Source organism: Pantherophis guttatus, chromosome 3, assembly GCF_059756535.1.
Source record: "Pantherophis guttatus breed Tessera chromosome 3, ASM5975653v1, whole genome shotgun sequence".
Classification (NCBI taxonomy): Eukaryota; Metazoa; Chordata; class Lepidosauria; order Squamata; family Colubridae; genus Pantherophis; species Pantherophis guttatus.
Genome location: NC_142065.1, coordinates 57,504,787 through 57,532,360, shown reverse-complemented (window position 1 = coordinate 57,532,360; position 27,574 = coordinate 57,504,787). Strand labels below are relative to the sequence as shown.

General features: G+C 36.5%; 1 protein-coding gene across 5 annotated transcripts in view; it reads right to left on the bottom strand.

Annotated features, from left to right (window-relative positions):
* Positions 1-27,574, bottom strand: part of RNF220 (ring finger protein 220) — a 382,422-nt gene that overhangs the window by 74,951 nt on the left and 279,897 nt on the right. For 4 of the 5 annotated variants that reach the window (XM_034414914.2, XM_034414912.3, XM_034414911.3 and 1 more), the window contains 2 exons: positions 12,494-12,589; positions 5,202-5,244 (listed from right to left, as the gene is read on the bottom strand). In XM_034414914.2, coding sequence (XP_034270805.1) covers positions 5,202-5,244; positions 12,494-12,589 — 139 coding nt within the window. Of the gene's footprint in view, positions 1-5,201; positions 5,245-5,956; positions 6,117-12,493; positions 12,590-27,574 lie in introns of those variants that run through there. The other variant, XM_034414916.3, reaches the window with a different exon arrangement.

The window sequence follows — 27,574 nt, the reverse complement described above, 5'->3', positions numbered from 1 at the left end:
ACAAAGTTAACATGAGCTGATTATGTGTTACTATATGTTGCACAAATATATAACATAAATGTTATTTTTGTTGCAACTTCATAGAATTCATACCAAGCATGAAAAATGATCTCAAAAATACTCTAAGGAAAGACACAATATGGATAGGAATAACTGGTAGATGTAAGTTGCTACTAATAATTTGAGAATGCAAATGCAGGAAAAACAGTCTGTTCAATTACACAGTCAACTTTAGTTGACCATAAAATAATCAGTCATGCAAATATTTGAAGAATATTATCCTCTAGTCTATTTCTCTGAACTCCTTCCATTTTTCTTCCAATCACATTTTTTTCTCAAATAACAATTTCCAACAAATTCATAGGCACCTACTTTTCACTAAATACACAGTGCAAAAGGAAACAGGTCCCATTAGCTCTGGATTGTTTCTCCAGAGTATCACAAGTGGCTGTGGCTTTTACCACTCAGATTTTTATCTCAGATTTAGCGTTAGGACACTTACACAAAACAAAAACCATTTCTGCAATAATAAACCTTGCTCTTAATAATTTCTCTCATGTCTTCAGGATCAGATAAGTAGAAAACAGCTCCATGTAAAAGATCCTAAATTTTCTTGAAAGGCTAATATTTTTTGAAAGGAAATTAGAACCCCTCATATAGGAAGCTGCACATACAGCTTTTTCCATGTTCATGGGAACAAGTATTAATACACCTCCAGAAAAAAAAATCAGTAAAAACATGCACTAAAGAATAATGTCATTAGAAATCTCCTTACCTGTAGTCACTAACAAAATTTACAATCACTTTTTCTTAATCACTCATCTAGTTAATTTGCAATCAAGAAGACTTCCATGTTATACTTTCAATATGTTTTGCTTTTTTAAAAACCCACCCATCACCTAGAACAACTGAAATATTCTAGGAAATATTTAAAAGGCAGAATATTATACCTCTCTGGATGAGAAAAGGAGAAATATGCTCTTGGAAAGCAGCCCCCACCTTTGCTAATAGCCCCAGAAAGACTAGTGCCAACCTATCTACAAGACAAAAGGCTGGGCCAGCTTATCTACTACACAAAAGACCTTCACCCTCAGGACATAATAGGATTAGCCCTCTACCCATCTCACCACATGACACCTAGGAAGATTACATCACCCAGCAAGATTCAACCAAGCCTGGGACTCAAGACAACCTACAAAGTTACCCCTGCATGGCCCCGTGGGAGTCTGACAACCGATCAGAATACATTTCTTATATAGGAACAGGAAGCTCCAAGGCGGGGCCCAAGAGAGTGTATAAATCTATCTATGTCTCTCACCCATGTGCTCAATTTGCCCAGGACCTCAAACCATGTGGTCCTGCCCCTCATTAAACCATCTTTCCAAGCACTCTCCATTTTTCCAGTGTCTTTCTCCCCACTTGGAATTGAACCCAGATGGACATTTCTTGCCCAACACCAGGATGTTGATAATATTATTTTTCTCAAGGACTACCTGGAGTAATATCTCTGATTATATCTTTTTAAAATAAATCTTTCACTGCAAAGCATGTGATGCTGATTGAAGGAGAAATTGTAAAACAGTTAAAAATACTAATGTTAATAACTTGGATTCTAACTATTTGCAAAGCTTCTTGGACCTACTTTTATGTTACTGGATTATTACGTTTATTATTTATATGCTAGCATGATGTACAGGAAATGTAAAGGGATTGATTTTTCCTAGGCTAATGAATGTTTGACACAATTCAGAAAATAAGACTACATTATTATTATGCATTCTCAATGGTGGAGACAACATTAAAAAACATATAACAGCTATTGCAAACAAAAAAATGCTCTTGCCCACAAAATCAGAGTGGCAGAAGTCAAACATTAAATACAGCAAAAGGAAGATAACAAAAAAGTTAGCAATAGCTTGATGGTGGAATTCAGGAATGAGAACAAGGAACTGAGGCTGTTTGAAAAACGAGTGAGTAGAATTTCCAATTGCTGCTATAAAGCTCTGCTATCACTTCTAATCAGCATAGGAAGGATGGAGTAGCCCCAGAGGAAGGGGGGCAATTGCCGAGCTGTCCCAAAGGAGAACAGCTCAAAAGAACACACAAGTGAGACCACAGTATTGTTAATTAGTGCTGATAGATGAAATCATTTCTAATTAGCTCACTAATCCTTCTCCCCTGTACTCTTGTCACAGGAGCAAAGAGAGGGGCTTGGTTGATTTTTTCCTAATGTTTAAGCCAAAGATTTTTTTTAAAAGAATAAGCCTGAACGAAACAACAGAAAAACTATCTATCAGTTAAGATTCCAAACAGTCAAGTTAGTTTTTGCAGTCCCTCAGTTAGAATATAGTTGAAGTTAAATTCTGTAAGAGACTTTGCTATATCAATGAAATAGACATGATAAAAGAAAGTTTGATAGCTTTAAAATGCACAAGACATTTTAAATTATTAGATTTATTTTGCTTAAATAACCAGGGCATAGGGAAATCAGTATTAGTATTACAATAACAATTCTGCCACTAGAATGATTTCATGAACCAGAGTGTTGTTGATAGTCACTTTTTTAAAAAAAATATTCCTTCTCATGGATCCAAATTGCTACAAAAAATTATTTCAAACACATTTACTTCCTTTTCTACACAAAAGCACACAATTGTGACAGGCTTTGCTTTGTTAATCCAAACAGCACAAATTCAGGCTTAGTCTTAATTTACACTATTTCATGTACTTGTTCTGGTTTATTTGGCGTTATTTTGAAGAGTCTTAGAAGGGCTCTTGTGCTAAAGCAGTTATATGAATGTGCCTAACAGAATATTTCTGTAGGAAAAGCTAGGAGCCAAGTCCCACTCCTTTTCATATTCTGCCTTTGTTTTCTCTATTCAGTTTTGCAGGGCCTTATTTTGTATGTATTATGTAACTTTTATATTGCTGGGAAGCCTGGAATCACACCTACTTATGTTCCATAATCTAGGTAATCATTTACATACTGAAACCCACATTTGCATTTCACATTCTACCTATGTTGAGTACTCTATTGAAAAGAAAAAACCCAGCATGTCTTTTTCTAATCTACTAACCTAGCTATTAGTTATTAGCTTCTAATTCAATTTTGCTTGTTCATCAATCAATACTTGCTCAGATCATACCATTTCTTCTGCATATTCCAGATTGGTATAGTTAAGAATTGTATTCAATTCATCCTTGGAAGTGAATTGACACAATTATTGTCAAGATTAATGTATACATCATTATTTAAAGAATTTATATGACCATCTATCTCGTATAATGATCCCATTCAGCTCCTAACTGGTAAAAACAGGAATACCTCCCTCCCTTTCAATAGGCATCAGACCAATCAGTCTCTTGACTCAACTCCCATTCTAGGTCAACATTTGGGCGAAGAGCCAGGTCTTTACAGCTTTCTGCAAGGCTCAAAGGATAGGGATCCCTCACATTTCAGATAGAAGGTTATTTCAAGGTTGGGAAAACTACAGAGAAGATATGCCTATGTGCAGTTAACTTTCTGGAATTATAGGTTAATGAATCTCAGGATTTACTTTTTAGTTTTACATAAACCAAAGTATTATAAAATAGTTTTATGATGGAATTATATTGTGGAATATTGTGATGGAATTTGGAATACATATGGGTACATAAATGTTAGCAATTCCTTATTTCAAAGCTGCCATTAAAAGTCAGAAAAAGATAGATTTTTAAAGTTGTTGGCAAGTACAGGGTATGTACCAGTGATGGGTTTCAAATTTTTTTACTATTGGTTCTGTGGGTGTGGCTTGATGAGGGTGGCATGGCTTGGTGGGCGTGGCAGGGGAAGGATACTGTAAAATCTCCATTGCCACCCCACTCCGGGGGAAGGATATTGCAAAATCCCCATTTCCTCCTGATCAGCTGGGACTTGGGAGGCAGAGAATAGATGGGGGTGGGGCCAGTCAGAACTTTTACTACTGGTTCTTCGAACTACTCAAAATTTCTGCTACCGGTTCTCTAGAACTGGTCAGAACCTGCTGAAACCCACCTCTGGTAGGTACAGTACCCAAATAGGCTTCAAATCACCTTTTCCTTTAAAATCTGGATTGCTGCACAGCAACAAAAGCTCAAGAAGCTTTTGATTAATATTATATTTCAATGAAGCCAATACATCCAGCAAAAACTGATTTGCTTTAAAAAGTCTTGGAAAAATATTTGTGTTTTGGCACTAGGCATTTTCCAATAACAGCACCAGATGCCGCAAGGAATATTTGTGAGATGATCAATATATGAAATGGTACAATAGTATATTCATTAATCATATGCCAGAGGTATTCAATAGAAATTGTACTGCAGTTTATGAATGTAAAACACAGATTACATGTATTCACAATGCAATGCACCATTAATCTTAATTCAAGAGTTCACTCTTAAATGTTGTAAATACCACTAACATAGATCTTACAACCTTGCAGCTGCCTAGTAATTTTGAATGCATAATAAAACACTCTTTTCTTGCAATTTTAGAATACTTTATAATTTGAAAGATAGATATTTCAGTGTTTTTGCTTTTGATTGAAATAAGCACTCACAAATAGAATTAAAGGATTAATTTAAATTAAATTAAATCTTTTGAAAAGGTATTTTTGTTTTAAAGCACTCAGATTTCATAATATTAATATTTTAATCTGACTAAAAATCTCAGTGCTAAAAGCTGCAAAAAAATTACTGCATGCAAATATGGAAATCTGTGGTTTCCCTATAAAGGCAAATAATCTGAGGAATTAAATCTGCGGAAGTCAAATTAAAAGTTAGTCTTGATTCTCTACAAAATGCCAGAAATTGGGCGCAGGAGATTACACAAACACACATTGGGAAATTGATCAGAAATTGAAGAACAGCACATATAAAGTGTGGTTACAAAAACTACCAGAAGAAAAATGTAAAATAAGATCACTATTTTTTCTTATATCTACATGGCTCTAAGAAGTATCTCATTTGAAACAGTATGCAGTACTGGTGGTAAGGACAGCCCCAATTTAGGAAAGATTCAAAGAAACAAAAACAGTGGCAACACAAATGATAAGTAAGGCTTTAAAACTGTAGGTCACAACTTGCTAAACTACCTTATAAAGGAAGAGAGCATTAGCCCCATCAGACACTAATACTGGAAATTATTGTTCCTAACGAAAGACAGGAATATAGGTCTCACTCACCATTCAGCCGGGTCTGTCTGTTTGCCCTTACTCGCAAAAAAGTCTATGAACAAAAGACACAAGAATGTAAATAGATAGGATTAAGGCCCTGCTAATGAGAAAACCAGAGAATAATTCAACCAACTTTAAGAAGTATTCTTGAAAGGAACCCACTCCCAGAATATTTTTAAAAATACACACCAGTTTCATTCAACCCTTAAAAACCCTCCTTTCTGGTTTATTTTTCCATATATTAATTCCAACAATTCATAGTTTCCTAGCAGCTTCCTTTATTAACGTTTTATTTTGCTCAACTCTAAATCATATTTGGACTTTCAGAACTCTCTCCTATAAAATGACATTGCCAGCCCCATTTGCTTTCTAAAGTTCATAGATTGCCCATTATCAAAAGCATTCAGTCTGTAATAGTAGCTGTAACCAGGTTCCCTGCCTGTCTCACTATCTTAGGCTGGCTCAAACTCCAAACTGATCTGCCATATGAGTATCTATTTTGGCCCCATTTTCTAAATACAACTCCAGCTTCCCCCCCCTCCCCATACGTGCCCTGCCATGCCTACTAGTTTCCTAATCAACTCCTAACATAGTTCATTTTCTCTTTATATAAAAAGAGGCCTCTCCAAGTTTATCCTGAGAATGTAAACAGACCACTCCCCCTCTCAGGAAGGACGGCCCAGCTTCCCTTAGATGTAAACAAGACCTATTCCCTTCCTTAGCAATAAAATGGCTTCGGCCCCAGAAACGGCCCACGTTCGCACCTCCTCCCGACCACCGGGCTCCCTCCTCTCGCTCTGCATGGCCGGGGATGAGAATGGATACGGGCAACGGCCCCGGCACCTGCAATTAACTCCCCGAAACAGCGGTCGTCGCCATATTAGCTGCGATCATGTGACCAGCCGTCGCCGACGCGGGGTGAGAGTTCAAAGGAAGTTGTTCTCATGGCAACTAAGGCTGGGAGCGGGCGAGGGTTGAGGGGTTTCTGCCATCATAATAGCACATTCCTCAATCGCTTTTGTAAACACCGGTTACCACAGTCCGGATGCCTGAAATGTGTAGTCTTTGCCCATCAGGTCGTCCCCGTCGCCTTTTCTAACAACTTTGCGACTCACACAACTCCTTTCAAACAAATCCGCGCTCAAGAGCGCGCCCGGTCTGTACTTTGAAAAGCAGCATTTTTCCACTTCACAATAAAAGATCAAAGTTACCGATAGTATTCTTTCTTTTTCCTCTAATTAAATAAAGAGTGCTGCAAAGACCCGTGCGTGCCCCTATTTTTGTAGCAGCAGCAGTTTTGGCAGATACCCAATATTCTGGTTTCACTAGCCTGACCCTATATTGATCAAGAAGTAAAGAATGGTTACTGGCCAAGACATAAATACACATTTCCTAAAACGAAAAAAATATCTTGCTAATGGCAGGACTGGAAATGGCATGGAAGTGCATAATTTTCATCCTGATTTATGTTCATAATACCCCTGTGCGTTGGCTATTTTGCCAATAATTATGTGGACTGCTGTTCATGCATTTAATGAAATGGATCACAATCCACAAAAGTTTATATCACGATAATTGCTGTTTTTTCAACTACTACATGATGTTTTTGCTGCAACATTTCCACACAAGTGGAAACACAATCATGTAAAACATGATATCTACACTACAGAAATTTAATTTTCAGATTTAAGGTTTAGTATGTTGTGCAAATCCTTGAAAGAGTAAATTCATTACACCAAAGTTAAATTAACTTGGGTAAACATACTGTGCAATCTTCAACTATAAAGAGTCAGAAAAGATGCTTTAAACTCACTAATAATTTCTAGGAAAAAAAAATAGAAATGTAACAGCTGAAAATTTTTCATTATGTCTGATAAGCATGAATAGTGAATATGATGCAACTTTGAAAGTACGAAAATCCATTCAAAGTCCAACCTTAGGACCACTGCCTATAAAAAGGAAATCATGCAGCTACTTGGTGCTCTGCTAATATGACATCCCAGATTAGTTTGGGTGATAGATTTCTTTAGTCTTAAAAATGTTGTAGTATGCATCATAAAAATTTCATTGTCAGAAAAATATTCATTTTATGAGAATCTTTAAATATCCTTGTACGTAACAAGAATAGTAGTTAGTACACAGTTTGAATACATAAGCAATTTGCCCTTTTATTAAAGTAAATAAAGATCAATATGTAATATGCTCATGTCTTGTAAATGTTTAATCCTATTGAAGTCAATGGGAGTCAGCTCTTTGTAAATTGTAGCTCTTTGTAGCAGGGCCAATATCCAAATAAAAATCTTTCCAAATTCAAATGTTACTAAAGCTGTCAGACATTATTTTACTGTGTTATTTCCAAATTGTTGTTGCAAGAAAGTTAAACCTATAGAATAACAGAGTTAAAAGGGATGTTGTAATTCTTCTAGCCCAATCCTAGACAGGAGAGGCTATACTGGCTGCCCAATCTCTTCTAAAAAACCTTCAGTCATGGACCATCTACAATTTCTGGAGGCAAGCTGTTCCACTGATCAATTGTTCTCCCTGTTAGGAAATTTCTTCTTAGTTCTAGGTTGGATCTCTCCTTGATTAGTTTCTATCCATTACTTCTAGTCCTGCCCTCAGGTGCTTTGGACAATAGGTTGACCAGGTCCAGTGGTGGGATTCAAGTAATTTAACAACCGGTTTTCTGCCCTAATGATTTCTTCCAACAACCAGTTTTCCAAACTGCTCAGAAAGTTAACAATTGGTTCTCCCGAAGTGGTGCAAACTGGCTGAATCCCACCACTGACCAGGTCCTATCTATGGCAATCCCTCAAATATTGGAACACTGCTATCATGTCACACACACACACACACACACACACACACACACACATCCTTCTCTTATATAAGATAAGAGAAGGAACTATGTCCTGTATACCTGAGAGTCAAGCTGTCAAAGATTCTTCAAGCATTAAAGCCAATCAGGAGAGACAGTGTTAATAATCTGAGGATTTTACTGTTAAAACTGATCAAAGAATCAAAAACCTTGAGAATTTCTTAAAATCCTAAATCACTGAATTAATTCAATATAGAGAATTTTCCCGTATTTTCTTTCAGCAAATATGGCACTACATGGAGGGCAGCAATGTAGACTTTCAGTGATGGGGTTTAGCAAAGATCTCTATCCTTTGTGTTTTCTAATATTACTCTACTATTACGCTCACTCTACTACCCTTGATCAGAATCCTTATCATACACATACATTTTTGCTGGCACTACTACTAGTAATAGTAACACCTAACAGTGTACTTTAACTCATGTGAATGCACTAGTATTAATTCTGATCTGATTTATATTAAACATTTTACAGTCAATTAGAGATACTATAAATAATTGAAATTAAATAAAAAATACATTATAAGCAAACACTATGGTTGAAAGGAAGATATAAATATGTTTAGAAGTCTTTCAAATTTCTTCATTCCTTTATTTTTCCCTAATTGTACTTCTGTATGTCAGGTAGGCATTGATTTTATAAGATTTATAGCAAACACACCCATCATAAATTATTGTATGAATGGACAACTTTGCATTTCATAAATATTAAGACAGCATTTGGAAACTAAAACAGTAAACTATCTTACTGGGATTCAGAGGAAAAGAGAAAGGAAAAAAGTTATTTGCAGTTTTAACACAATCTTAGCTGGCAGTTTCATTTTAGTACACTGAAATTCTTGCTTAGATGCTTTGATAATATTGCTCTTGACAGGTGACTCCACTAAGAATACAGTGTACCACAATTTACTGGTCTTTGTCTTCGGAGGTTCAAAACATTGTATCAGAATTAGAGACCGTCATAGGTAATTTCTTCACATACTTCTGTTTATGAACATCATCTGTATGTGTGGGATGACATTGAAACTGTTTCAATAATACGTTAATGAGATTTATATTGTATATTTATATTCTTAGAAGAAACGATGCATTAATTATTCTACAAAGGATGTAATTGGGCTATACATTTACATCCTGAAACTGGGGTGTAATTGGCTCCTCCCTCATCTCAACTATGTACAATTTAGCTTAGAGAAAAAGGATGAAATCTGATTTTTAATGGATTTTTTTCTTCAAGTAAATTGTACTCTCATCATGCATTTTCCTTCTACTTACTGTCCAATACTCCTCCTTCCCTGGTTTGGAATATTATAACCTGACTCAGTGTAATGCTTAGCATTCTCATTTCAAATTTATTACAGTGAGAGATAGGAGTGCTCCATATTTTCTACAACCTGACCTAAATTGATTTCTTGTGTTAGAGAAATAGATGCAAAGAATTTTTTAACTGGAACAGGGTTTTTTTTTTTTTCGTTTTGGAAAAAATGTCATGTCATTAATCCTATTCAAATTCATAAGCATGTGAAGAAAAGATATGGAATAAAAATACCATTTTCAAAAGCAATGCTGTTTCCCTAGTGTGAGTAAAATGTTCAACTCAACTAAGGAATTTTAAGTGACAATGTAGGGCATAAAGAGGAGCCACTAATTATTTTTTCAGGAAAGCAACACAAAACATCATCTTTAACCTATCCCCAGCCTACTGTGAAGACATATCTTCTTGCTGTGTGTCTATAGCAGTGTTTTCTCAATTCTGCCAGCATAAGCCATGCCAAGTAGTCTGTCTGCTTTATTTCATTTCATTCTCTCATGACACTTGTTAATTTTGAATACCAGAGTGAAACTGGGAAAAGTTCTACAAGTGATGGAAAGAACAGTGAAAAATAAAGTGATTCCTCCCCAACACACACACTGGGGTAAAGCTGACAAACGTTTTACAGTTTCTCCTTCTAGCTCAAGTGATACCAAGAATTGTAAAAAAGTAGTTTTTCTCATTTCCCAGTGCCCTGGAGAAATGCTCAACAAGAGCAAGCAATTCCTGCTTTGCAGTTGGACAAGATGACCTCTAAGGCTCTTCCAGCAATATTATTCAATGATTGTTGGATGTTTGTTCATGCAAACAGAAACCATGTATTCTTAGAATCAACTCTTTTCAGAAAAGAAAGTGATTGGTTCTTGCTTCCCAGGAATGGGTGGGAAATAAACAGAAGCATGGGATGTGATAACTGTCATACAGGTCAGCCAAAGTTTGAAATCCATATGACATATGGTTTGATTTCCAGGCAATATTACAAGAATCAAGCAGTTTAAGGTTGCCAGGTGAAATTGCCCCTAGCTGAATTCTGCTTTTCATTTTACTAGAACAAATAAGTACATAGTACAAAATTTAAGATGAATTTCTTAAATTAATTTTCTTGGATTTTAAAGTACATGTGTAAATTGTAAAATCTTTAGATTTAATTGTTTTCTGTTTTTTCAAATGATTGAAATTAAAGCCACTGAATAGCAAATAGTACTAAAAAGCCTAATTTCCTAATCAGTCTAAAATATTCTGTAATCAACTTTCCTACTTCATAATTTTGTTGCTCCTGAACATTCAATTATAAGACCGGGTTATATTAGTATCGAAATATATTGAAATGCATAGCCTTATCATAACTTCTACTATGGTAACATTCAAAATTCAGATTGTCCATATGAGATTTCTAGTATCTTCTGAAAAGTAGCACATTGTTTGGGTATTTCTTTTACTTGATTCTTTTTAACTGGTATATTTTTACCCCTGGATAGGCTTGTGGTTAACCATTCCGAGTCACTGTGATTCAAAAGGTATACAAGCTAAAGTAATATATAAGTAAAATTTTAATGATACAAATGCTAATAGCGATCTACATTTAAGCCACAAAGTTGATTAGTTCAAGCTTTTATGATATCTTCTTATAGAATTATTCTGTAAGAAATGTTTCTTTACTAATCTCTTCCTATTATACAGTATTTTCATAGGAAGCATAAATGTCACAAAAAAATGGCAATGTACCATTAGTAATACTTCAGTTTACACACACACAAGGCATTTCATGGAAAGTTCAGCCCATGGAATCAAAGGAGGATTTATTATACAGTGTCTTTTTAATTAACCCTCAGCTGGATTTATGTTTGACTATTTTCCCAGATGAATTCATGTAACAATTATACATTGGTTTTTTTAATTAATCAAATCTGAATTTCCAGAATAAAAATAATTTGAAAGAAAAAAAGAAGAAAATAAATATCCTAGAGTTTGTATAAGAATTTCTTGATATGTATAAATGAATTCTGTTACAAATATTTATCACATTCTATAAGATTAAAGTGTTGACTGGTTTTTGAAAGAATGAACTAAATACATGTTGAAAAAAATTGATTGTGAAATATGAAATATAATACAGACTATGTAAACAATGTATCTGCTTATGACAATACTGAAGCTACTATTATGGCTAATACACATAAATTAGTTATACAATATCCAGAGGGAGTATCCTATTAGTAGAGTTAATTAGAATAACTATGCATCTTATTTTCCAATTAGGATGTAGCCCACTTACGAAGCAGTATAAGTCTAAGTACTATTGCTATTGCTATTTATCTATAAAATTCATCACTACCTTATATTTGAAGTTTATTAAGAAAAACGTTACTAGTAGAATATTGTATGTAATTAAGATGTTCATTTGGACAATGAGTTTTGTTGGCTTTGGACAGTAAAAACAAGAACCCATTGAACCCAAGTAGCAGTGTTTCTCAACCTGGGCAGCTTGAAGATGGATAGACTTCCAATTCCCAGAATTCCCCAGCCAGCCAATTCTGAGAGTTGAAGTCCACCCATCTTTAAGCTGCCCAGGTTGAGAAACATTGCATTACAACATAAAGTGCTTTGACACTGTAATGAGCAACTGTTAAAAATACTGCTGAACATTAAGAAAACAAATTTTTGTTTGCTTAAAACAGTTGCATTATATGCTTCTTTCAGAATGGAGCCTTAAAGTTAATTATTTCTTTTTGGTCATTTGGAGCAATTTATTGAGCCGTTTCTTTATATCCAATTGAAAAGTAATATCTGTGCAATATTGTACTGTTAGGCTATAATATCATCACACACAAATAATCTCATACTTAATAATCCTCTTTCTCAACCACTACTATGACATAAAGCAATAAAAATAAATAAAAAGTGGATATAATCCTCTCAAAGAAATACTGTTGTATTATAGTACTGTTTAGTCAAGGTTTCAAAGATAAAGAAACCTATGTATCAAACAGCAATTATCTGAATTTACATATGACATACAAAGCCTAACATCGTTCCCTGAAAGATCTGTTAGTGCCATTTAGTAGCTCCTGGCTTTCAGTCATCAGCTGACTCCTCCTGGTATCATTCTCACCTGGTATCTGTCAGAGTGATGAATATCATCTGAGGAATGGGGTGATGCTGTTGGAGAATCTCCTTCCCGCTTGATAGAGGCTGACAACAAAATCGACTGCAGGAAAAGAAGGGAAAAAGGAAAGTAGTTAGGAATGCAGAGGGGAAATGGAGCAGGTGATGTGATATACAATAGCAATAATTAAGAAAGCTATGATTAAGTCAACTATGGGTTAGTGTGTCATGTAAACCCAGCCTATCATCCTTAGTTCTTTTTTGTAATAGTTTGCATAAACTTTTATTGACAGAATTATAAGAATGGATCATGCCCTTTTTTTTTTAATTCTTCAAGCAAGTTTTCTGGTCTGTATTATTTGTAGGGACTGTTTGTGTTCAGGGTAGACATTTTTATAGTATTTAACTCTTTAAAATAGGAGCCCATATCCAAAGAAGAAGAACAACTAAAACAATGAGACAGAGATCATCAATGGCAGTTCCATCGTAAAATGTCTACATTTTTATCCACTGTAGTTTAAGAATACTAGCAAGAAATTCAAACAGGTACAAACAAACTCATTTTTTCCTCACATGAATGAAAATTCCTTAGCAAATGTATTCAAATAATATAAATACAATGAATAGGCAGAACAAGAACTGCTACAAATTATTTCAGAAATGACAATGTTACATAGTTATAGGATCTCTCATTAATATTCTGAAATCTCCCAGATATTAGGAAATTTCTCTTATTTTTACAGCAGATTAAGAAAGTGAAAGAGTTAGCAATTTAATGGTATTTGTGAAAGTTATCAGTGCCTTGTAGACTTCAGGGCAGGTAAATATAAATTCTTTCTACTACAGTACAAAGTTTTATGAGAAATGACAATATTTTGACTATACAGTAGTCCTCAACTTAGGATGGTCATTTAATGACAGTTCAAAGTTACAATGGACTTTTTAAAAGCTACCTATGTTACAGGTGCTGCCCCTCTCCTGTGGGCATGTGATTACATTTTAGGTGCTTGGCAACTGGCTCACATATATGACTGGTTGCCCTATGCCATTGTCACCTGATGGTGATTTGCAATTTTTTTGCCAGTTTCCAGCAAAAGCCATCCATTCTGAATTACTGTGATGCTCACTTTATAACCATTGTAAAAATGGTCACAAAATCAACTCTGGCCATGCGTGCCTTGATATTGTCTATGACCACAACCAGTTATAACCAAAATCTGGGCTCTGTTGTGGATTGGAAGTTGAGGAGTACCTGTAGTTTAAAGAAATATATTCAATGAAAGTAAACAATATTGTTAAGATCATCTCAGAAATAGTAGCTATATCCACATGAACTGGTAACCCATATGTCAAAATGAATACAAGGTCACAAATTATTAAATATAATATGATAATAATACCAGTTTTATTTTATACACATACAGTATACAGTATATTTATTAGGTGTGATGAAAAACCATGTCCACGTGTGATGATTCAATTTAACTGATTTATTGCTAAAAGCCTATACAAAGGATCTTAACTAGCAGTTAGCACCTAGTTAGAGTTAGATAAGGGCCCACAGCATTCAACGGGTTTGGAGGTTTGAGTCCCTGGACAAAAAGCCAGATACAAATGTAGCAGAGGTGGGTTTCAGCAGATTCTGACCAGTTCTGGAGAACCGGTAGTGGAAATTTTGAGTAGTTCGGAGAACCGGTAAATACCACCTCAGCCTGGCCCCGCCCCCATCTATTCTCTGCCTCCCAAGGAAATGGGGATTTTGCAGTAACCTTCCCCTGGATTGGGGAGGGAATGAAGATTTTACAGTATCCTTCCCCTGCCATGCCCACCAAGCCACGCCCACCAAGCCACACCCATAGAACCGATAGTAAAAAAAAAATTGAAACCCACCACTGAAATGTAGCAGATAAATAATTCTGAAGTAATCCCAAACTCAACTAACTCATTATGTATACTCAGCATATGGATGTACTCAATAATGCATAGTTAAAGGTTTCTTTGTGTTGAATTGAACTCCCACCACCTGGTCACATAAAAATACTTCAATACAAAATTTTGGTTGAATTCATGGTAGCTGAAAGGATTATCACTAGAGATAAAATGAGGGTCTAGTTTACAGAAAATGTTGTTTTGCCTCAAAGTTTCACATTATTATTATTTGTTAAGAAAACGTATATGGCCACCCAACATACTCAGTCACTCCAAGCAGCTTACAGAAATAATACCCTAAATAGAAAACCCAATAAATCCCCACCCAAATTTATTTTCCTAAATTTTACATATTGTCATTGCTGAAAATGGGCTTGGCACATTCTTATGATAATAGGTATAAAATACATATTAAACAAATTAGAGGAAAATTACCATTTAGGGAGCAAATGCTGTACTCAAATCTGTAGAATTAGAATAACCTGCAGCTTTTAAGCTGCATGCGCCTCTTCTGCTATACTGCCATTTCATGCTATTGAAATTTAGTTTCAAAATGACAAAATTTCAGGAGCTTATTTCAAGTAGTTTGGCAGAGGGGAGTACCCTAATATCCTCCCCAGAAAAAAAAATTGATCAGTTCTGCCCTTTCCAATGACATTATAATATTACTGAGTAGCTTCTTGCAGCCCTTTGGAAGGTCAAAAGGTTGAATGTCAACCAGTGACCCTTCAAATTTTCCCATCCTTACTTTATAAAATTACATATTGTAGACAATCCTTTGTCTTATTTTTTATCAGAAGGAACTGCCACACTACAAATATTATTTCAACAAATCCTGTTCCCTGTATATTAATGGGCTGCATCAGTATTCTGAGATCTACAGGACTATTGGTTGCATTATAACTCCCTTTTTCTTCTTGTAGTAACCTGATAGAAAGTGTTAAAGGTACCTGAGCTTTCAATTTGCTTCAGTGAAGATATAAAAATATGAAAGTCAAGCTTTCAGCTCTATTTTCTATCTGCACAGCTTCTCAGAACCTCCATCAAATTCCAACAGCCAGTTTGCTGGCTCCCCATCCATCCATGCAACTAGTTCTAATTCAATATGATTATGTGAAAAATGGCTATACTAGCTATGGAGACAGTAAATTAAACATTATGTATTACTTTTTATCATGTGGTCCCAAGAAGAATGCTAGCCCCATTTATTTTACAAACCTCCAAAGCGCCATGACGACGACCTCTGGGAAAAATGCAAGGCTAAACTAATCCCAAAGATGTCAATCTTAGACCTTCTACATACACGCTCTGTTAAGATGAATAAACCACCCCTTAAAATTGTAGCATGCAGCTATATTCTAAATACCTCTGCAGCGTGTTAAACACCATATCAGTGAATTAAGCTCTTGCTACCGCATCAAACTAAACTTCCACTAAGATGGAGAAAAAGCGTCTCCATTTAGGCAATGTCAGAAGAATTTACAAGAGTATAGGGGGAATTGGGAAGGGGGATAGAGCAGCAGCAGAAATTTTAGGGTTGTACATCATCAATTTTCAGTGCCAATTGTTCACAGTATTTACATCTAATTGTTGGGTGTGGATTGGATTCACACAAGAATATTAATTTTAACTCAAATGGATCAATTTAGGACATATTTTTAACTGTGAGCGGACATTAAATTAGGAAAAGATAGATATGGAGTCAACACCAAGTTGCAGATCTAAAAATACTGTCTGTCTTTAAGCCCTTTTTCTGAATTCAACATCAAAGGAAATGAGAATCTGATTCTCTATCCTGCCCTATCAGCCTTACCAAGTGGACCAGAAATGCAACTAGATAAGCAAATTCTACTTTATTGTAGGACTAAAGTAACAGAATCTTGCAAGTTTGAAAGTACAATTCTCCCTCTATCTCATTTACCTGCCTAAAAAATTAGGGAGTCTTTTCTTGACCCACCCACTCGCCAGCTGAGAATTATGCTGTCTCTCATCTGACTATTCCCTATACAGTGTCTTTGGGGCCAGTCTCCCACAGTCATTCCCACATACCATTACATCATGCTCCCCTTCAGACTCATTTCCTCCTCCTGAATTTCCAGGGAAAACAAAATGTGAATGTAAAAACCAAACGTAGCTATGCCATTCCCCTTCTGCTGGTAACTGTCTGAGATCACACGAGGCATCCTGTAAATCAGCTAGAAGTAACAGTCATCCCTCTGAGAATCAGTCTCACCCCTCCCTTCCACCTACCTGATGTGGAATGAGTCATTTCTAGTGGTTGGATTCTATCGGTTCAGACGAACCGTTAGCTCTGACTTTCAGCCGTGAGCGAGCTGGTTCTCTCTTTCTTTGAAGTGAGCCTGTCCGCCTGCCCCTGTGTTATACTCACCTATATTTCTGCTTCCGAAGCCCAGCTGATCGAGGTGGCAGAGTGGATTGCCGCTCCTCAGCTGTTTTCCTTGCTCTCAGCAACGTGAAAGTTCAATTTTCTGCAAACTATGGACGCTCAGCAAACCGGTTGTTAAACCAGTAGGATCCCACCACTGGTCATTTCCCATCCCCTTGCTTGGTATCTTGCTATGCCTGAAGTACCTCCACCCCACAGAAAAAATCCTGTTCCTCTTGGCCAGCACCTAACTCCTGCAAGGCTAGTAGTTGTCGAGGACAGGATTTGTTAGGATATTAGTTGTGAAAACAGTGCACCAACTACAGTGCCTACACATCTCTTGCTGCCTTCCATGATCTCTCTGACTCTGGGCAGCAGTTTCAATGTATCAAGTATTCAACCCATTTCCCTCTGCATTCAGACCTAGCACAGTTTCCAACCTGTACCCCCCTGCCTGTTTACGAATGTGGGAGAGTGCTGTCTGTGAACACAAAATGCAGTGTGTGTGTGTGTGTGTGTGTGTGTGTGTGTGTGTGTGTGTGTGTGTATGCGCTTCTCTCACTAGCAAAGTTCAACTGAATATAAGGCAAACCTGCACTGATGCTGGCAATTACAAACAAAATCACTCTTTTTGTTTAATCATTGGAAAGAGCCAATAAATTTAAAGTCTTGTTTCTTGGAAGGTCTCTGCAGAAATCAGAAATTTTGTAAAAACCCACACCCAATCCCATTCTACAATTCTAGCATTCTCTTGTCTGTGTGCATCTGCTGTTTTTTCATTTGTGGCTTCTGCTAGTTTTAGCTGTTTTTTTTTTTTTTAGGATTTGGGCTGTTTATCTCTTATGTAGGAATTCTGTAGTGCAAGGAATGGTGTTTTCTTCACTGGTTGTTGGTAAGAGCTCTGGATGGAATCTGTAAATTGCCTGGGGTCAAGGGACATACTGATAGATGAATATGCTGCACTTTAAGCAAATTCAGCAAGAATGTGACATCAGTCCAGTTGTCATGCTGATATGAAACACAGAATCTTATATATTGCTGCAAAAGCTGGTTTAATTTTCTCAAATTCACTATTGGTCTCCAGATGATGTGAGGAAGACAAATACATTTTAATATTTAATAAGTGCAAGATAGTCTTCCAAAATTTGGAAGTGAACTGACTTCCTTGGCCAGTTGATCAAGGAACTCTATGTCCAAAAATGAACAAATCTCATTGAATTCACTACTACTAGTATGCTAGTATATCCCTGCACTGGAGGAAGATGATTTAGGTGATGAAATCTAGAGAAATAGTGTCTCAGGGCTGTAATAGGATCTCTAGAGGCTGCAATAACCAAGATAGCTTAAAAGTTTAGCTTTGCTCTATGACAGACATGACAAAGGGAAACAATTCTTCATGATGGCATGGATGTGAAGCTACCAAATTCACTAAAAAGTCTATGTTGGATTTTAAATACCCTCCTGGTTCCCACTGTTTTGTGGTCATAACACAGCTGTAATAGCTCCTTCTTAGGGGAAAAGGGACTTATAAATGTCTATTGTGCAACACCTACCTTCCCTCCACTATGAAAGGTGCAATAGTATCTTGTTGAGCTCTCTGGAAGTCACCATCCAAGCCCTGGCATATGCATCAGGCTGTTGGTGTGTCTTAATTTGATCAAATAGATCAACCTGTTTTTCTATTTCCAGCTTTTCATGTTCTGATTTACGGTGCAACTCAAAGTTGCATGGCTGGAGTATTGTTGCATTTGTGGTGGATGGTACAAGATGTAAAAATCAAAGCAGAAGAAAAATTATGCCACCACATTTGTCCATGGGTGAGAGATTGAGCATTCTGCAAAACCTATACACTCTTACGGTCTGTATGAACTTTTATAAGGTGGATTATTCCTTCCAGTTTATGTCTCCATTGTTGAAAGGCATTTTTATTGCCAGCATCTCTTTAGTGAAAATGTAATAGTTCCTTTCTGTTGGGAAGATCATTCTAAGTAAAAGGCAGATGGTAGTACCTCTGTCCACGCTTCCTTTTCTGGAGCATGAATGCTCCTATGGCCATATTTGAAGTGTCTGCACCACAAAAGGGAGGGGGAGTTGTAGAAGAGGGGCTAAGAAGCAAAGACCATTTTAACTCTTGAAATGCCATTGCTCTTGGGTTAACCAGAGAATCACTGACCCTTTCTTAGGAAGTGAGACAGCAGTTTTACATAGTCAGCAAAATTAGGGATGAGTTAGAAAAGCCCCAAAAGCACTGCACGTTTTTTACATTATTGGAGGGGGGGGGAGTGTGTGGGGGAGAGTAATAGAATAGACCAGTGATGGCAAACCTATGGCACGTGTGCTGGAAGTGGCACGCAGAGCCATCTCTCTGGGCATGCGAGCTGTCACCCGTTGCTCTTCTGGGTTCCGGGGTGCCGGCCAGCTGGTCTTCATATGGCGGGAGCGCTGGAAACCAGGTGCATATGTGCACGCTGGGTGGCTGCTCTTCTGGTTTCTGGCATGCGCATGCCCACCGTCCATCTGGTCTTCCGCTTTTTAGCACACATGCGTGCATGAAGACCAACTGGCCGTTACACATGCGCACGCCAGAAACCAGAAGATCATCTTCCAGGCGCGTGCATGCACATCGGGCGGCTGCTCTTCTGGTTTCTGGCACACACACACATGCGTGCACATGCTCCCGTTTTGGCACTTGGTGCCGAAAAGGTTTGCCAACACTGAAATAGACTTTATCTTTGCTGGATCCATCTATATACCTTCTGTGGAGATTGTGTATCCCAAATAGTTTAATTTAAGCAGATCAAATGGTTATTTTTCTAAATTGGCAAAGAGCTTGTTTTCCCATAACATCTGCAATATATTTCTGACAGGTGGCATGCAAGAAGAAATATTCACAATATATTAATAAGCCAATAAAAACTAGTATGTCATCTAAGTATACTATCATACACTAATCTATAATTTCTGAAAATATATAGTTCATGAATCTAGAAAAAAAACAGCTGTGCAATTAACAGGTGGAAAGTTTGTGTATTTACAGTTGCTGCATCTTGTAACAAAGTCTGTTAAATACAAGTCCTTTCATTCTGATTAGTTTGTAAGGTCTTCTCAAGTCCAGTTTATTTGCTTGTACTTTGAGAAAGTAAATGAAGAGAGAAGGCTCTGTTGCATGTCTTAAAAAGTTTTTAAATTATACTTTTCAGAGAAAATTGTTTTCTTTATACTAACAGGAGAACAAAATTTTTAAAAGCCCTATTTTTTTTTCTTAAAAAAAAAGAAGACCAGGAAAGAAATTTCCAAAACTTCATTGATTCAAAAAGCCAGAGTAAGCAGGCATGCAGATATAGGGTTTGATTTCTGTGCTTGGCTAGACAAGGCATATAAAATCTAAATGGCAATGTTGAGAAAGACTACTTAGAAACTCTCTGAAAGAAATGGATCTTCAGTGGGTTTTTTTATTGTGCCTGAATTTCAAAGGTATAAGTCTAATTAATAAAACAGAAATATGAAATCTTACTGAGAAAAAAGCTGGGAAGGCCATGTATCAGAACTTAAGGCTATAGAAACATAATATCTGGTACCTATGAAAAGACTTATGTCTGTTAATGTAAAAGACCAAACTGTAATTCACATCAAAGCTATGAAAAGATGATCCCCAATATCCAACAGGATTAAGAGAAATGATTGATGGTACATTGTCTTGAGAAAAATAGAAATCATAAACCATTTTAGAGATAGAGTTATGTTAAATTACAGCATGAGCTTGTCATAATATCAAATCAGACTAAATGGGTCAACCTACAAGATACAACGCCTGCTAGTTTTTTGTTTTTTTTAAAAAAAGAAGTTCCACTAAGGGGCCATCTTAGAAAAAGGGGGAGGGGAAAGTACATAAAAGTAATGTAAGTATATTGGTTGTTATGTGTGAAAAAACAAACAAACCATAAACAGACTTATGAAAGGCAGAAATATTAGATAAATATCCTTTTAAGGAGGAAGCCTATAATTTTTAGATAATTTTTCAAAAATTGAATATCATGTTGATTAAAACAGAAAACAATCCATTTGGAGATCTTTTGTGGCAAAACATATAAAGGCTGTATATTTGGTCTTGCAACATTAGACAGCAGGAGGTTTCCAAGAGACATCAATACTTGTTGGATTATAAAATGGAATTTAACAAATACAAATTCATCATATTGTTAACCAAAAGTTACAATATGATTGTGGCCTGAAGTGAAAATGAATATAGAAGGGAATACAGCATAATCTGTCTTCACCCAGTTGATGGAAATCTGAAGATCAAAACTATTAGGACAGTGAAGGATAATCATAATGCCACAAGATCTGGGTGTTTATTGTTTTTCCTTTCCACTGAAATAGTTATCTGCATGATTCCTCAAAGTCAGAATAGGAGGTGGAGAAATGAGGGTCCAGCATTCAACCAGAAAGAACATCATAACTGTTCTTGTGGTGAGTAATGCCACAATTGACTAAATTAATCACTGTTGGTTTTGAAGCCAACAAATCTTCAAATTCTGTTTTCTTGGTTAACTGAAGTACTGACTATCCTTTAGGACATTGTCAGTATGAAGATATACGGTATGCCCCACTACTGAAAAGATGAGCAAATGGTTGTGAATTAATCCTCATGTATTCAGCTTATTTCTCAACTAGTGAATTCTATATAAGGTATCATCCATCCTATTGTTAAGAGGCCTGCATCACTGAATGGCAAATCTTTGATAGGGGCTGTCTTCATTGACAAGGCCAGAGAAGTGCAGCCATGCATGCCTCCTGAGGGAAAAAGCTCCAGCTATATTATTTTATGCACAGTCTGCAGCATGGCAGGATGTATTGATTTGTGGCTCAAATAAATGGCAAGCTTCTGCATAAAATATCTAAACCAAAAGATTCTTACCCTCAAGTAAACGTTCAAAAACCATAGCCATCTTCTCCCATAGAAAAATACTAATAGTGAGCCATGGATGCATAGTGAGCTGAAAAGGAAAATTCCAGAGGTTTTCATTTTTCCTCATTCATTAGTGTGGAAGGCATTTTAAGTCAGCCTATTCTTTGAAGAATCAACTAAAACAGAATTTGGGATAGTTAAACAAATATTGTTATTCAGCCCTGGACATATTCAGGAAATGTTCTGGATGTGTCAAAACACCTTTGGATACAGAAGTTTATGTCCCAATGCTGGATCAGGTAATGATGACAGTCCTGGTATACAGTGGATAAGTCTGGATATGAAATATAATATTCTGGATCTTAATGCATAATTGGCCATGAAATATCAGAAGTGACTAATAAGTTAGTGTAAATAGAAGCTACTAAATAGATTAAGGAAGTGAGCGTATAGTCACTGAAACAACTATAGAGGGAAATGAAAGTAGAAATTCCTGTGGTATTAAGAGATGGCTAGATATTTAAGTCAAAGCTAATTCCAAAGAAATCCACTACTGTGCCATAGGTAAGGAACACTTAGATATAAAGATGTATCTGAAGATGAAACTATAGAAAACTATCAGTCCCACACTGAAAACATAACTACTATCTAGGTAATGGTCATTTAGCAAAGCAGGGAGATATCCAAGAAAGCAGTTGGCAATAAAAATTCTAAGACAGATATCTTCAACTATGAATGCCATATTGTCCCTACCGATATGAAAAAAAATGGGTTAATAACAAAGAGAACAGCATCATTTGCTACGATCTAGAATGCAGCATAGGAAGGAATCCCCATCTCAATGTCAAACCACTAGGGCCTAAACATAAATTGCACCAATCAAGTGACTAAGTCTGGGTAAAACACTGAGACCAAGAGCCAATATGTGGTTGGTTCTCAGGAGAAATTCTTGCAAATCTTTTCAAATAAGGTAGGACCAAAATGCTGCTGAGGCTGAGATGCTTCTAAAATCAAATAATGCCATAAAGGTAGCAGTGTTAATAAAAAGAAAACTGATTATCCTGCAACTAACAACTGTAGCAGAATAGTTAATGTTTCATCTGGCCAGTACAAAAAGTGCAGGGCCAGGGGTGAAATGCTCCCGGTTCGGACCAGATCACCTGATCCGGTAGCAATGCCAGTGGGTGGTTCGGAGAACCGGTAGCAAAAATCCCTGCGGCCCGCCCCCCCATACCCAGCTGAGCCGCATGATCATCAGAGGCTTTTTTTTTTACTTTTAAAAGCATTTTTTCTACAACCTCTTTGGCCAAAAAAAAAAAAAATGCTTTTATAAGTAAAAAAAAAAAAAGCTTCTGATGATCGTGCGGCTCAGCTGGGATCGTCAGAGGCTTTTCAAAGCATTTTTTTCTGCAACCCCTTCGGCCGAAGAGGTTGTAGGAAAATAAATGCCTTTAAAAGCCTCTGGCGATCCCAGCTGACTTGCCTGAGGCTTCTAAAAGCATTTTTTTCTGCAACCTCTTAAGGTTGTACAAAAAATGCTTTTAAAAGTAAAAAAAAAAACAAAGTTGGCCACGCCCACCCAGTCACATTACCCCCACCCCCACCACGCCCACAGAACCGGTCGTAACAAATTTTAGATTTCACCCCTGTGCAGAACTTGATGCTGCATCACTGTGTACATAGGAACTTGTGTTATATTTCTTCCTATGGAAACAGCAAAATATATCCCCAGTTAGTCTTCTTGAATACCATACCAGAGATAGAAGCAATATTCCTGGAGTCAGGATACTGCAGATTGTCACAGCCAGTTGGAATCAGACTCCCTGATCTCAAGGGAAGAACTTGGTTATCTATTTGAAGCTGGTGATGTAGAGAGGCATCTGGGACAGAGAACAAATATGCTCTCACAGAAATCATAGAAATAGCTTTTAAAGCGCCCTCAAAGACTGAGGCATGAAAGAGGTGGAACAAAGTTCCATCTTATTTGAGGCATGAAATTCTGGCAATGGATATTGAAGTCTTCACAAAGTTCTTTATCCAGATGAAAAGATATTCAAGATACCCATATACTGCAAATGTCTGAGGGTAGGAATTCGCTCCTAAAGCTGAAATAATTGCAAAGAGATTTAAGTTAAAGAAACATGTTAATAACAAGTCATGAAATAAGAACAGAGTGATGAAAAATATATACCTTTTCAGGATGAAAGAAAAAACATTTTAAGAGTGGGGGGGACCACACACAAGCAAATTCAGCATGAGAAAAAATACAATATTCTTTTTAGTGAGAATATTCCTCACTAAATACTGGTATGGCAGTAAAAGAAGAGATTTGGGCAATTTAACATTAAGTGGAAAGTAGTAGGATCGCACAGCTCAGCAAGAAAACATTCTAGAATATTGGTCTTCAAAGGCACAAGCCTACTTGAGTATTTATTGCATAGGAACAAGAAAGACCAATTATCTCTGTGGTTCAGGACAATATACTCATTTGTATAAATTAAAACTTTGATCCTAAAGTACTCGGTCCTACATTAAAGATCTGATTCCAAAGCTAGCCAAAGGTCAATTGGATGGCTACAAGAATTAAAATAAATTCATTTTCTACCAGCAGAAAATTCTACTGGAATTTAATATAATTCTCCTTGAGTTATATCGGCAGAAAATGTTGTCAGTATAAGACATATCACTGGTACTGGTTCACCAGTGGCAATGACTAAAATGGGACACACCCAAATAGTCTTCACTATATCAGCCCTTGATCTTTTCAATAGGAGAGGAAAAAGACGAACTAATTGCAGCAAATTGGCAGAACTCCAGGCGTGGAGTATGCTAGTTAAAGGTCTATGCCCCTTCACAGATAATAGGACAGTCAGGAACTCACATATTCCTTGGTACATGTCACCAGTGAAATTTTCTAGAATCTATAAAGGCACTTAAAATTTATGTTGCAAATGTAAACAATAAAATGAGACATATAAAAAATCAAGAAAATTTTGAATTCAAATACACTGATTCAGAGGATTTTAAAGATTAATATATAATTGAGATCCAAGTTTTTTTTTCTGGAATTGCTGGATTAACAGTTTAGATAGTATTTTTTTTTTTATTTCTGCACTTTTCATTCCCCCCCCCACTTTATTCTTTTTAAAATTTGCATCAGTTTTTCTCTTTTTAATTGTAACTTTTAATAAAATTACTATTAAAAAAATAATGTAATACTCTAGCAACCTTTCTTCCCAAGGATTTACTGCCACTGAGGGAAAGATAACTCATTTATCTATGAATTTGCTCAAATTAGGCCATCTTTTTTGACCTATGAAAGATTCTTGATGCTCCTGCTGGAATGGTTGCCATTGGAAAAAGCAGATAAAGCTATCAAAAAAAGTTTTCTCGTTATCTTTTGAACTGAACCATTCTACTTTTGTTCCTCGGAGAAGAAAAAATTATTAGAAAACCTATGATCTCAAGTAAACATAAAATACTGTATGTATATACTGAAAACCGAAAAGCCTTGATATTGTTTTCCTCGTAGTTACAATATATTCTATAGCAGTGGTGTCAAACTTGTGATGACATATTGTCATCACGTGACCAGGGGTGAAATCCTCTGAAGTCTGCTACCAATTCTGTGAGTCTGCTACCAAGCGCATGCTTCGTGCACACGTGCGTGCTTCTTGCCCATGCACACCTGAGACGTGCCCGTGCAGTGCTAATAAAGGAACATTTGAAGCCTTCCAAGTCTGCAAAGGTAAGTAGAACAGCGAGAGAGGGGGAATCCACTGTGCCATGCGATTCAGATTAGCTAGAAAGCAGGAAATCTGACGATTCTAGCTAAAACAAATTGTGCAGCCCAGCTGATCATTGGAAATACCAGTTCGCCCGAACCGGTAGCATTTTTTACTACTGGTTCTCCACTTGTCCAAACAGTAGCATTTCACCCCTGCACGTGACGTATCAGAACTTTTCCCCCTTCACTAAACTGGGGGTGGGTGTGGCCAGCATGTGACACATCTGGCCCACAGGCCGTGAGTTTGACATCCTTGTTTTATAGTCTAACATGGACAATGGACCCAAACTGCTTTACAGATTATGCAAAACACATACAGAAACATGCACCAGAAATCTGGAGTCCCCCTGCTTTTCTCTGAAATCTTCTAGGAAAGAAAAGAACTAATTCAAACTTTCTCTGCCACAACTCCATGCCCTGTTACACACAATTCTATGGCAAACGACCATTTCCCTGTTGAAAAGCAGAGCAACAGATTTGTCCAAGTGCCAGTGAGACATCATATTTCTATCTCTCCTTTAAATCATCCCTCTGCTGGGTAGTCTCTACTGAGACTATAAACCCTAAGAGGATCAGCCTGAGCATTACACCTGGGGCAAGCTAAATAAAAAAAAGGTCACCAGTGCTTTTTAAACATGGACAAAAAAGCAGTAAAATGTGTTTGGGGGGGAAAAAAATCTGGCATTAAATCATGACTTTTTGCCTGGCTCGCCTCATTAAAAATGGCCTTTTGGAAAGTAAAATTATCATTGTAAGTGATAAGATCTTTAAGAAAATAATTCACGGCTTCTTCACCCTTTAATATGATAGCCGCCATCGGCTAATTTTTTTCTTAATGGCAACGAGGCTATCAATCTTATCCAAGGCTTGCTTTCATCCTTGCTTCTCTCCCCTGCCACCTTTCCAAATAACCATAGTCTCTATTGCTCATAGAAGCAACTGTCTTTTCTTTTCTGCTTCTGCACTAATGGTTTCCAATTCGATGAATCCCCCTCTGAATCATAAGCTAAGCATAAATGCTCAGTTACAACATTACACGACAAATTGAAATTAGGGTGCACTTTGTTCTGCAAAGTTGGTAATTAAATAATGGAACAAGATTGCCCAGAGAGATAGTAGATTCTCAATCCTGTGTATTCTTAAACTGCAGCTTTAGTCAATCATAAATTAAGCTCCCATAATCGCCTAACAAAGTTTTCCTATAAAGGACTATTTAGGAAAAAAATGCTCCCCCCCCCCCCCCCCGAGTTGCTTTCTAGATGTTTCTCAAAACCTGATCTTATTGGCTGGGGCTTCTGGATGTTTTAGCTTAGCAACATTGGAAGGATTACACATTCTCTAAACTTGCAACATAAATGGATATTTAGGGCAATATTTTTATAAATAACAAAATATGCTCAGGCTACGTTGGTTTATTTATATGAAAAGACTGCAATGGGTTTTATTTAATTATGAATACATATTCATAATGAAGATTCTTTAAGCAATGGGTTTTAAAATGTAGGAACCTGTATAAAACCTAAAACAATGTTATATATTGATCCACTTTTCTTTAATTTGAACTTCATAACCTGTTTCTTTTTAGTACTACATGAATTTTTCCTACTGCAGGATAGAAGCCTGAAATCTAAATTCCAGAACTCTGTCTTTTCAATAAGAAACAAGAGATGGGCTTTATTTAATTAGGAATAAAAAACGAATCCAGACCAATAGCACCTCTACATAAGGTTGGAGTGTCACCAGTTCAATGTATTCCCTTATACTCTGAGATATAACAGCCAATAGAGGTATATACTGATAAGATGCATACAACAAATAAACAAGAAATACAGCTCAATCTTCTCATTATTATTATTATTACCCTAGCAAGGGAAGTATGCAGAAATTATTATTTGTATATTTTTTATGATTCTCCGGATCCAACTGAATTATAATAATGCAACCTGGTAACACTAGGACCATTACTACCTTATTACTATTAAGATTAATAATAGCAAAGGAAACAATGATCAGTTATTACAAATCAAGTTCATCAAGAAGAGGATTCAGAAAAGGATATCTTTAAAAATGCACTAGT